General features: G+C 50.7%; 1 protein-coding gene across 4 annotated transcripts; it reads left to right on the top strand.

Moving 5' to 3' along the window:
• Nucleotides 1-711: 711 nt before the first annotated feature.
• ZNF263 (zinc finger protein 263) lies at nucleotides 712-7,447 on the top strand. Of its 4 annotated transcripts, none has more exons than XM_073899615.1 (6): nucleotides 712-1,377; nucleotides 2,243-2,423; nucleotides 2,846-2,919; nucleotides 3,197-3,323; nucleotides 4,801-4,917; nucleotides 6,961-7,447. In XM_073899615.1, exons 1-6 carry the CDS (start codon nucleotides 991-993, stop codon nucleotides 7,047-7,049), a joined length of 975 nt encoding a protein of 324 aa, XP_073755716.1. In that variant the 5' UTR covers nucleotides 712-990; the 3' UTR covers nucleotides 7,050-7,447. The 4 variants fall into 4 exon arrangements, with proteins under 4 accessions (XP_073755716.1, XP_025733091.1, XP_025733092.1 ...); XM_025877306.2 differs by having other exon boundaries at nucleotides 5,406-7,447; XM_025877307.2 differs by lacking the exon at nucleotides 6,961-7,447 and adding an exon at nucleotides 5,800-6,009.
• The last annotated feature ends 5,094 nt before the right edge of the window (nucleotides 7,448-12,541 follow it).

The raw sequence follows: 12,541 nt of genomic DNA, 5'->3' as shown, positions 1-12,541 counted from the left end.
CCAAGAGCCCTCGGGGACGTCCAGCCTCCAGGAGCGAAGCTCTGACCGGGTGAGGGACAGCAACCCGCGGGACGCACGGCCGCGGCGTATAGCTCCCCACCGCTGGGTACCTGCAGCGGGGTGGGCGCAGGCTCGGGGCGCGAGGCCCGTCACAGACTACGTCTCCCGGCAAGCCCCGGGGCGACGCTGACCGGGGCGGGTCCGCACGCTTCCCGCCCTTCCCCGGAAGCAGCGCGGCGGCGGCGAGCACCCTGGCTTGCCTGCTTCTGAGGCCGTCGGGGCCATGGGACCCTCTCCAGCAGCCCCGAGTAACCAGAGCGGGTGGGGACTGCCCTTAAATCGGGACAGTGGTTCTCAAACTTGTCTCTGGGGAAAGAGCTTAACAATTCAGATTGCTGCCCCCCTCCCCCGGACACTGACGCACTGTATTTCGTGTGGCTCAGGGATTTTCACTTTAGCAAGCTTTCCGGCGGTAGCCCACCGGTCACGCCCTCCTTAGGCTTGTTTTCCACTAAACTTACCTGCCCCGCCTCTCGTCTCTAATTGGCCCGTCGCTCGTCCCGCCCCTGGAGGCAAATCTTCCCTTCTGGTTGGTCGGCGGTGAGTCCGTGGCAAGACTTGTCCCAATGGGCGCTAGAGTTCGCGGATCGTGACCCGGAAGTTGGTCCCGAGGCTGCGCCGTTGGCTGTGGTCGCCAAACGCGCGCTGGGACTTCCGGCGTGAAGCCGAGCGCCTAGTCTTACGTGAGACTGCGACAATCGTGAAAGCTCGGCGTTCAGGTCGCGCCCTGGGTGGATGGGTGGGGGCGGCGTCCTGCGGGTGACTGGATCGGGGTTGGCGCTCGTGATCGACTGAGAGCAAGGTGCCGGAGCCAGCTGCGCCCGGGCTGGGGCTGGGCTCCTTGGCCGGGACTTGCAGCCGCGGGGCCCGGGGAGACTTCCCGGGCGGGCGCAGCTGGTTTCGGGGCCAAGGCGCTCCCGGGGCCTGACGATGGCGTCAGGCCCGGGCTCCCAAGACCGGGAAGGGCTCCTGATAGTGAAACTAGAGGAGGACTGCGCCTGGAGCCAGGAGCTGCCCCCGCCAGATCCAGAGCCCAGCCCTGAGGCCTCCCACTTACGCTTCAGACGGTTCCGCTTCCAAGAGGCAGCTGGGCCCCGGGAAGCCCTTAGCCGGCTCCAGGAGCTCTGCCATGAGTGGCTGCGGCCTGAAATGCGTACCAAGGAGCAAATCCTGGAGCTGCTGGTACTGGAGCAGTTCCTGACCATCCTGCCCCAGGAGATCCAGAGCAGGGTGCAGGAGCTGCATCCTGAGAGCGGCGAGGAAGCGGTGACCCTTGTGGAGGACATGCAGAGAGAGCTTGGGAGGCTGCGACTACAGGTGAGAGAAAGAGCTGTCTTACCTGCGGTTTGGCCCCGAGGACTAGGACATTGCGGCGGCCCTGTTCTCCATAACTTTACTTGGTCCCCCGAGTAGACTTCATATGGGCAAGAGGTCTTTTCATAGTTTAGTCAGGAAGGCTCATTTTCCAGGTTTTCCCCGGAAGGACAGAGTGAGCCGTGAAGAATGTCCAATTCCACATGGAGGCAGGGGTTCTGCATTAGTGTGACCCCCAGAGTTAATTTGCAGGGTTCAAATCCTCACTCTGCTCTGTAGCTTTGTGATTTTGGTCAAGTTACTTAATCTCTTTGGGCTTCTGATTTGCCACTGGTAAAGTGAGAACGATAAAACATCTTTTTAGGGTGGCTTTGAGGGTTGCAGGGAGAAAATCATGAAGTTTTGATCACACTACTGGCTAATAGTGCTTTATGGCTGTTAGCTGTTGTTATGTTAGGTGCAGCAGTCTGGTCTCCTCTGCAGAGCTAGGTCAGGTTACTAGTGAATTTAGGAAAACAGTTTGGCAGTGAGGTTCTGAGGGCATTTTCCCCCAGGGTCACCCAAGTTTAACTTATCCAGGAGTGAGGAATGGAAGCATATAGAAAGAGTGGGAGGAGGCAAGAGGAAGTCAGGTGTGTCAGAGAGCTGTGCGGGGAAGGTGTGCCCTGGGAGCGGACACCCTCCCCTCCTATTTTCTCCCATGCACGGAGGATCAGGAAAGCTTTTAGTGTGAACCATCCTTCTCTCTTGCTGGATCCAAAAGGATTGCCAGTGGTTCTCTGTCGAAGGCTTGCCCTCAGAATTCTGTACTAATTTCCCTTCCTCTCGGGCCCTTTTGTGATGATGAGTGATGTGGGTTGGTTCCCAGGTCACAAACCATAGGCGGGGAACAGAAGTGCTTTTGGAGGAGCCTTTGCCTCTGGAAACAGCACGAGAGTCACCGAGCTTCAAGTTGGAGCCAATGGAGACTGAGCGAAGCCCTGGCCCCAGGCTGCAGGAGCTGCTAGGCCCCAGCCCCAAAAGGGACCCCCAAGCTGTAAAGGAGAGGGGTGAGGAACAGTTGTCTGGGCAGGTGGGAGGGAGGAGGGGCTTCGGGGTTGCCCCCTGACACAAGCAGGTGGAGTACGGTTCCCTAGGTGAGGGAATTTCTGATCTCAGGGTTCCCAGATGTGGAGTGAAGGACCTAAAAGTGGTGGCTTGGGTTCTTCTGGGGATGGGAGGCGGGAGGGGGATCTCTAAGTAAGCCCAGCACAGACATTTAGAGCTTTGGATGATTGAGGACTTGAATGCTGCAGGCCAGCAGGGCAGTTGACTGGTGTTTTTTACCCGCACCCCGCCATTTTGGATATCGCTTTATTATGCCTCTGTTGCCTTCTTTTGCTCATTGTATAGTCCTCAGCAGAGATGGGTGTTGGGGAATGGATACCAAGAATTACAAATGCCATTCTCATCATGATTTCTGTCACTTCAGCATTGTCTGCTCCCTGGCTTTCTCTCTTTCCTGCTGAAGGAAACATGGAAGACAAGGAGATGACTGGGCCCCAGGTGATGTGGAAGTTCCCATTGTCTCCCCCCCAGTACCTCTCCCTGCAGTTGCTCTTGTGGGGATGGGGTCTTTTTGCCTCTCAGAGAGGATCCTTTCTCTCTCACCACGCGCAGCCTCCCCGCCTTCTTTATTTCCTCCACACCTCACTTGTGGGCCTGGCACCCTTCTTCCCCATGAAATGTGTCCTTGGCACCCTGGGTTTTGCCCCTATAACTCATGACTCTGCTTGAATTGTTCTTGGTGCCTCGGGCTAAAGGAGATCTTGTGCTGTTTCAGTTGCCTGAGAGCTTAGAGGACGTGGCTATGTACATCTCCCAGGAGGAGTGGGGGCATCAGGATCCTAGTAAGAGGGCCCTCTCCAGGGACACGGTGCAGGAGAGTTATGAGAATGTGGACTCACTGGGTAAGGACTTCTTTTCCAGGGATGAAGACTGAGCCGCTTCTTACCAGGGGCCTGTCCTTTAGCCACTCACCTCCAGGACATAAGTTCTGAGTTTTGCCAGAAGACCTCCCTTTTTCTAAAGCCCCCTGAATGAGGATCATTTAAACATCTGGCAGGTGGCGCAGTTGGCAAACTTATGGCCCCCAGCTGCCAGAGCTGGAGGCAGGGAATGTGAGCTTTATGGACTTCCCAGGGCAGAGCAAATCAAATCCACTGACAGCCTCCCCGACCCCCACATCACACAGACTCTCAGTTCTTGATGCCTTGCAATTTTGAGATGCTTATTCTTCTGACCTTGTATTTTCTATGCTTCATTAGTATTTCTAGGCCCTTCCCCAACTTTCAGGGGGCACTGGCATCAGTATTTCAGCTTAGCAGTTATCCCAGCCCTTAAAAATTCAGGAACGGGGGAGGCCTTTTCGAAATTTGAAAATGATATATATGTATAAAATGGGATAAATAAATTAAGATGCATCTCTGTGTTGAACTATTATGCAGAGATTAAAAATGAGGCTTGCGAAATATGACAAAAAACTGATAGTTGGATCTGGGTGAAGAGTGTACAGGTATTGTATAATTCCTTCAACTTTGGATGTATGAAAATTCTCATAATAAAAAGTTGTAGGAAGTCTTAATGTAAAACAATTCTATATGTTACAGTAGATTATAGCTGTATTAGCACGTGGTAGAGAAGAGTCACACGTACTTTTTTTCATACATCAGGTGTTTGTAAAGAGGCACAGGTATCAGCTCACTTGCACTAATTCTGCATAGGAGTCACCGCTGGGTTTGGTTCCCTTCATTGGGATCTTGTCCAGGTTATCCATCCTTGGGCCTGGCTTGGTGCCCTAACTTAAGCAGAGCTTTCAGTGAGTGCTGCATAGGAAGAGAAGTTTGGATCACAAGTTCTTAGAACGAAACTGTTTAAAGTCCATGTTTGCTGGGATTGGAATGAGGTTTTAGTTTTAGCATAGCACAGGAATGGTGCTTTTGGGTTTTAACCTCAGAGTCCTCCCAGAGCCCCGGATTTCTTTCTGATTGTCCATCATATTATGTTTTCTCCTGGAGTTGTCTAGTGGAACTCAGTTCTAGTTTATATTTATCTGTGAGAGTCAGGACTCTTTTATAATATTAAACTAATTCCTCAAGAACTGATCACTCTAATCATGTTTGTTTGATTGTTTTAATTACAAAAGGTCCCAAGTACTACAGAAGCGTAAAAAGAAAAAAAAAAAAGCCATAGTCTCCCTCCTCCAATTTCTTTCTCTGGAGGTAGTTACTGAGAACAGTTGAGTGTACATTCCAAGTATTTGCTGTCAGACTTAATGCACCTTCTGTGGATATGTCCACTAAGTGCGGGGAACGAGATTATCTTTGTTTCTTCTGCCTGTTAGAGAAAAACGGTGACATAGAAATCTGTTTCTTTCATTGTAAACAGAGTCTCAGGTTCCTAGTCAGGAGACCCTGAGCACCCATTTGGAACAAGGAGGAAAGCCATGGGATCCCAGTGTTCAGACTTGCAAGGAGGGCCTGAGTCTCAGAAGCCCAGCTCCAGGTAAGGAATGAAGATGAGCAGCCTGCCCAGCCAGCCTCCCACTGTTGGGAGGGAGGCATTTGAGGATTTGGGTGTAGGACTAGCTCATCGCTGCTGCCAGGAAGATACATTGCTTCCTTTGTCCCCACTGCCCGCTTCCATCCCAGGGTACAGAATGCAAGGAGGCATTCACCCCTGGGCCCCACCCTAGTCCCAGCTGTGCTCCATCCCACCCATTTCCACAGGGCAGAAGCTGGAGGCTCAGTTGTAGAGGGATTTGGGGGCCTGCCTGTACTGGTCTCAGGACTGGTCTGAGTGAGCGCTGGTTCCTGAGCAATGGCCCCACCCCTTTTCCTCTCTAGAGTACACTGCATACATGAGGAAAATGGGAAACTGGGGTAGAACCAGCCCTTCTGGGCTTCTGACCTCCAGGAAGTAGCAGATATGTGGGAATTCCTTTCTTCTGGTGTAGGAATAACACAGGGGTTTGGTTTTTGTTGCTCTGCCAGGAGAAGAGAAGTTTGAGAACCAGGAAGAAAGTGCTCAGTCTGTTTCCCCTGAGAGCGTCCACCCACAGGCACTGCTGCCTGGCCAGGCCAGAGGGGAGGTGCCCTGGAGTCCTGAGCAGGGAAGGCCTCGGGACAGGGCAGAAGGGCACTGGGAGCCTCCCCCAGAGGAAGGGATGGAGCCGTCCTTAGTGGGGGCCACAAGTTGCAGAGAACTGGGGCGACCAAAGGAATTGCAGCCGAAGAAGCTCCACTTATGTCCCTTGTGTGGCAAAAATTTCTCTAACAACTCGAACCTAATTAGGCACCAGAGAATACATGCAGCAGAGAGACTGTGTATGGGTGTGGAGTGTGGCGAAATCTTTGGTGGGAACCCACACTTTCTGTCACTACACAGAACACACTTGGGAGAGGAGGCCCATAAGTGCCTGGAATGTGGAAAAAGCTTCAGTCAGAATACCCACCTGACTCGCCATCAGCGCACCCACACGGGTGAGAAACCCTATCAATGTAACGTATGTGGAAAAAGCTTCTCTTGCAACTCAAACCTTCACAGGCACCAGAGGACACACACAGGCGAAAAGCCCTACAAATGCCCCGAGTGTGGGGAGATCTTTGCTCATAGTTCCAACCTCCTTAGACACCAAAGGATTCACACGGGAGAGAGACCTTATAAGTGTGCCGAGTGTGGGAAAAATTTCTCTCGCAGTTCACACCTTGTCATACATGAAAGAACTCACGAGAAAGAGAGGCTTTACCCTTTCTCTGGGTGTGGGGAAGCAGTGAGTGACAGCACACTCTTTCTTACAAATCATGGAACCCACAAGGCAGAGAAAAAACTCTTTGAATGTTTGACTTGTGGGAAAAGCTTCCGGCAGGGCATGCACCTCACCAGACATCAGAGAACGCACACAGGGGAGAAACCATATAAGTGTAACCTTTGCGGGGAAAACTTCTCTCATAGATCAAACTTAATCAGGCACCAGAGAATTCACACGGGAGAAAAACCCTATACCTGTCATGAGTGTGGAGACAGTTTTTCTCACAGCTCCAATCGGATTCGTCATCTGAGAACCCATACGGGAGAGAGACCCTATAAATGTTCTGAATGTGGAGAGAGCTTTTCTCGGAGTTCACGCCTTATGAGTCACCAGAGAACTCACACGGGATAGAAACAATGGGATTTCCCTTTGGCCCAGATAAGGTGGCATACTCAGAGGGTCCTGTTAAGAGCTGGTCTTCGTTGCCCAGCCTACCAAATGATCTGTTTTTAAAGTAATTACTATAAAGAGGAACAAGGTGGGGGTCATTGTGAGGGAGGTGCAGAGGCAGCAAAGGATTAGCGTAGAACTAAAATGGAATTCTGTCCAAACTATTGAGGGTGGCAAGTCTTTGAGGTGACCTTCTCTATGAAGCCTCTTGTCCCAGGGCACACCTACTCCCTTGGTATATTTAGCCAGGTTGTGATTTGGGTGCCTTACTGTATCCATTGTTTATCCCAACAACTTTGGGAATCCGTGTGACTTTCCGTTACCGCTTCCTCACTTGGAATGTTCAGCAGGGGCATTTGGGCTCCTGAAGCCTGGGACCAAAGAAGAGCGGAGTATTCTGGAAACCAGCTCATGGCCACAGAAGACTGGTTGGTGACTTGCAGCTCTCCCAGAAGCCATGGCTGGGAAACCATGGGCAGTCCAGGGCAGCCACCACAGCGCCTCTCGGATAGGAAGGCCCATGCACAGGCCAGGCTTACAACCATCACCTCAGACAAAGAGGAACCAGAGACCTGAGGGAAATAGTAAGATGGAGTTTGCAGTTCAGCCCAGGTATTGGCAGAGAAAACCGGATTCTGAATTAGTTCACCCTTGCAGAGATTAAGACTTACCCCACTTCTGTCCAAGAAAGAAACAGAGCTCTGGGGTCTTCAGAGGGTTCTGTGAAAGTGGGGTTTCCTTGGAGGCTTTGCAAATGTGGATGCTGGGGAAATTAGGGATCATGGCTTTCCCTGTTGAAAACATGTTTGGATGGTAATAAATATCTTCAGGAAACATGAGCGTGTGTGACTCTTCATTGAGAACCTTTTGTCTTGGCCTCCGTGTTGATTTGTTTCCTGTCTGCTTTGGCCACAGGACCAGCTTTTTCTGTGGTTGGTCAAAGAAGGTTTGGATGAGGAGGGCTGAGGTAGGGTGGGGGCCCTGACCGGTCCAGCTTGGGACTGCTTCACGGTAACAAAGGGTCAAGCCCAGTGGCTGCTTGGGGTCATGTTGTCATAAGGGTCTCCTAGAAGGCTGCTTTCCTTTGAGTGGTGGACAGCAGTAAAAATGTCTTTGATATTTTTAGAATGTTTACTTTCTTGTGACAAAGCTGAAGGAAAATCTGGCTCTTCAAAGACAGGACATAACTGAATTATTGCCTGTTAATGGAGGGAAGATAGAGGTAAGGGCAAAATTTTTAGGGGAAAGCTTTGTATTTTAGAATGGGGAATCGGGACTAGGAATTCCAGGAATGTGTATCTATGAGAAAGAGGTAGACTACCAGGAAGTATTCTAGGAGTAGGTAATTCTGATGCAGGGAAAACCTCTCAGGATTTGGCCCTGGAGGAAGATAGCTAACTGTTCTCTGGGAGAAAAAGGTGGAACATTACCTGGCAATTGGCTATGGAAACAACTGTGCATACCCCTCCCCCCATTTCCTGATCAGCCTTATCTCAGCCCTGCCTCCGTGTAGTATGAGTTTATCCTTGGTTTTCTGAGCCAGTTTTTTATTTAAAATCTTAGTTTCTTGGGACACCTGGGTGGCTCAGTTGGTTAAGCGTCTGCCTTCAGCTCGGGTCATGATCTCAGGGTCCTGGGATCAAGCCCCACATCGGGCTCCCTGCTTGGTGGGGAGCCTCCTTCTACCTCTGCCTGCTGCTCCCCCTGCTTGTGCTCTCACGCTCTCTTGCTGGCTCTCTCTGGCAAATAAAACCTTTAAAAAGGATTAAAAAAATCTTAGTTTCTTATTTCTCTTCCTTTCTCCACAAGAGGGCAGGGGTATAGTGCAGGGTTTGAGGGGCAGGAGAGAGGGTGAAGATTTGAGAGAGATTAATTTAGGACCGACTGGTGTGGCTGCTAATGCCATGAAATGTGTGGGTGACGTCAAGTTGATGTTATAAGCACTCTGGTTAAGATTGCAACTTACATGGATTGTAAATCTCCTGAGAATGGAAAGCACCCCTCCCTTTCACCCCTCTCCCCCATAGTGTCACCCATGCAGATCTGATAGTGGTTCAAGTGCTGTTGCTCCTACTGGGAGCACTGCAGCTTCAGGCTAGAGCAGTGAGAGTCCCCAGAAATTCACTCCCTGCACTAAAAAGTCTTTCCAATAGGAAGCGCCCCCCGTTTAGCTCCCCTTCTAGCAAATTCACAAGCAGAGCTGTTCTTGGCTGTTTTAATGAGATGATTTCACAGAATATTCCATGCAAATTGGCTCAGGTCCTGGCACATAGAAAGTATTCATCTATTGGTGTCATCTGTGGGCAGAAAATACTGGCAAGACTGCCTTCTGAGCACCTGCCACTGATGCCAGTGTAAGACCACGCTGGCAGAAATTTCTGTTACTGACAGGCAGGAATGATGATTTCTTTCCTTGTGGTTATATCAAAGAGCAGGTTGGAGGTCCTTACTGCAGGCTCCCATGAGGTCACTGCAAGGGATGGCCAAATGTGTGCTTTTTTACATTTGTACGTTAATGCTGCACACACACTTTTTATGTTTTTTTTTTTAAGATTTTATTTATTTATTTGAGAGGGAGAGAGAAACAGCATGAGAGGGGAGAGGGTGAGAGGGGAGAGGGTCAGAGGGAGAAGCAGGCTCCCCACTGAGCCGGGAGCCCGATGTAGGACTCGATCCCAGAACTCCGGGATCATGACCTGAGCCGAAGGCAGTCGCTTAACCAACTGAGCCACCCAGCCACCCTCACACTTTTTACGTTTATACTTTTACCCACTAGTCCTTGAAAAAGAAACCAGAAGTCTCCAACTGGCTCTTAGGTCAATGGGAGACTGACACTGGGGCAATAAAGACCCTTGCCCCCTCAGCCCAGATGGGTACAAAGGAGACCTGGGAGATGTGGACTGACCGTGAGCAATAGCCACAGTCCTTGGAGCCAAGGTAGCACAGAAGACCAGCAGAAGGAAGGAATCCTGGGTGGAGAATTAGTACCGCATTTAAGCACTATGAAAAAACGTGGCAGAGGCAAATTAAAGAGCAGCAGGCCAGACGTCACTGAGGACAGAGCTTGTAAGGCCAGAGACTGGAAAAAGTATTAAACAATTTTTTTCTCCAGAAAAAAACATTAGCAATCACTTAAGAATTTTTATTGCAGTAAGGGAAGGATTTATGGGTCTCAATATCATAATCTGAAAGTTTAAGATTCTGTACCCCTAGCCTTTTTATGAAGAGTTTACTGTTGAATTACACTGTCAACTGATAGCATTTTGGAAAGTGCAGAATCACCACCACTGCTTTAAGACTTGTAATTTTTGGAAATGTTTCACAAACATTTGAACAACTAAGTCATTAAAAAGTTCTAGCAAATTTATTAGCGCTAGGGGGCTAACTTTGGGTGTCAGCAACTCAAAAATAGTTAAGATTAAAGCAAAGCTGCATTTATTAGAAAAAATAGAGGCGCATTCATCCCTTTAGCCTTCAATCTAGCTTGCAAACACTTGTGATTAAAATTTGACTTCCACTGTTGAAAGGGAGACATAATTGTTTCTGATCAAGTCATTTTTACCAAAAGGAGCTATATGACGCCTCACGTAGGCAGGCAAGGCAGTGGGAATAGTCCAGGTAAATTCAACAATGAGAAAATGGTTGATTAAAAGTCGCTCGGAACACCAACACATTTGGACAAATCTTTCAGTTAATATCAATTTATCACTGAAATGTCCCAGAAGAAGCTGTAGTCAAATCAAAACTGGTGCCACGCCAGGTTCCAAACCTGCTCTGAGGAGGTGGTCAGATTTCCGCAGGCAAGAAAGGGTAGGGAAAGAAATTACCAAGTTTATTTCTCAAATCCTGGGGTATGTTTTTGGACATAATGCGGAGTCGTGTTTGCCTCCGTACCCCCACTCTTTCCTGTTCTTCTGGGGCTGGGGGCGGGGGCTCAGCCACCGGAACGAGAGTGAGGTTCCTGGGTTTCTGGGAGGAGCTCTAGTTCTGAAAATATGATTTCCAGAACCAAAGACACAGCCCCTTCCTGACGGCCTGACCGCCTGCCTGCGCTCCTGCCCCACCGAGAACGGCTCTTGCGCGGGCCCGGGAAGGAACAAGAGCTGACGGGGCGGGCGCTTGGCAGCCCAGTCCTGACAAACCTTCCCTCACCACACGCCCAAGCCCTCTGGCGGCCTCTGCTCCCGGACCGGGTACAGCTAGGGCGCGGCGCCTCCCCACTCTAGCCTCTCCAGTTCGCTGGCAGGAACTCCTTGGTTGCGCCCCGCCTCTCCTCCCTTCGGGCCCACCCCCTTCTTCCCGGCCGCTCTGGCCCGCCCCCTGACACTCTATGGCTGCGCCCATCCCCTGGGCCGGCTCTCCACCCGCAGCCTCTTCCCCTGGCCACTCTGGGCCGCTTGGCGGGCGCCCTATGGCTGCGCCGGGCCGCGACTTCCCCTAGGGCCGTCCCGCCCTCACGCTCCGGTGGCTCTGGCACACTGGCTGGCGCTCCGCACAGTTCTCGGCTCATAGGGCTGGGCCGGGCCACGTGGCCGCAGCCTTCCCTCTACCTTGGCCGACGCCGGCGGCGCTACAACCCTCCGCGAAACTTTCCCCGGTCTCTCAGGTGTGCGCTTATCCGGGGCCTACAGCTGGCCCGGCTCTCGTGGTCCAGCAGGGGGCGAGAGCAGAGCTGGGTGGTGTGGCCGCCGGGAAAGGGGAGGTTCAGGCGCCGGGAAGGGCGGGCCTGCAGGCGGACCTGAGGCCAGGAGTCTTTGCTTAAATGCAGTGGGAAGCCCACGAAGGGGCTACAGGATGAGAAAGGATCGGGAGAGGACAAGAAAGGAGACTGATGCAGTTGTCCAGGCAGGGAGTGATGGCAGCCTGGACCGGGACACGAACAGCAGGGAGGGAGAAGTGGAGACAAAAGGTGAGCCATTTAGAATGTTGAACCGACAGGACTTTACGTGGGCCCAGACGGATGTCTGAAATCCTAGGATGACCTAGCATGAAAATCTGGCCTGGACCTGTCTTTCCCGCTTTTCTTTGCCAGCTGCTCCTACAGCAACCATCCAGGGATCTTGCAGCTTCCCAGGGAGATTCACTCTCAAATCGAAGAGCCTGAGCTCTTTGCCCGGACTGCCCTGCCTGCACTAAATTTTAAAGCTCAGCTCAGAAGTCACACTTGACCCTCTTAGATACTTCCCCTGCTACCCAAACACTCCCAAAGCCCTCTCCACACTCACCTAGCACTTACACATTGAATGGTGGTTTGTTCCTATTCGTTTTCTTTCTAATTCAAGTCTAAATGCCCAACACCAGACTCGGTACCTAGCACGGAAAGGCAACGTGAGGCTTCCAGAATTAGTGAATACTTTTCAAAAGGGTGTGACTGCCGGTCATTTACTCTGGAAATGTATTACCTGTGGCGGGGGGGGGGGGGGGGGGGGGGGGGGGGCGTTTGATGCAATGACCTAAAAGGAACTAGAGAGCTGTCCAGTAAACTCATCTGACATTCCCATCAACTTCTTCCACAATCCATTCTACCCTAGGCTTAAGACAAATGCTAACGTTTTATTAATGCCAAGACCTAAAGCATGTTAAGACAATAAGATATAAAAACTTGTTATATACCAAGTAATCTGCCTATTTTTTAAATACATAAAATATACCAAAGTGTTAAACTATCATTGGTCGACAGATGTTGGGTGCTTTTCATCTTTTAAATATGTATCTTCTATAATCAGCGTGTTACTTGCACAAGAAGGCGGGACAGCAGGTGGTACGAATTTAAGAAAGCAGAGCATGTCACACCATTAGACTGAAAACCAAATCCATTCTTATCATTTTTTAATGTATTTTTAAAAAATCTTTTAAAAAATAACTAGAACTAGTCAGCATATAGCTTCTTGTTATATGCTCTGAATGAGATAGAACGTAATGCTTTTC

The sequence above is a fragment of the Callorhinus ursinus genome, unplaced genomic scaffold (assembly GCF_003265705.2).
Source record: "Callorhinus ursinus isolate GAN/ISIS: 27379988/994484 unplaced genomic scaffold, GSC_fseal_2.0 scaffold13, whole genome shotgun sequence".
In the NCBI taxonomy this organism is placed as follows: domain Eukaryota; kingdom Metazoa; phylum Chordata; class Mammalia; order Carnivora; family Otariidae; genus Callorhinus; species Callorhinus ursinus.
This window is presented reverse-complemented; position numbering and strand designations above follow the sequence as displayed.

Excerpts from the sequence above, each read along its gene's own strand:
- ZNF263 (XM_025877306.2), top strand. The coding sequence starts at position 991 with ATGGCGTCAGGCCCGGGCTCCCAAGACCGGGAAGGGCTCCTGATAGTG. Across the intron at positions 3,324-4,800 it reads TGAGAATGTGGACTCACTGG|AGTCTCAGGTTCCTAGTCAG; the intron begins GTAAGGACTTCT and ends CATTGTAAACAG. Across the intron at positions 4,918-5,405 it reads TCTCAGAAGCCCAGCTCCAG|GAGAAGAGAAGTTTGAGAAC; the intron begins GTAAGGAATGAA and ends TTGCTCTGCCAG.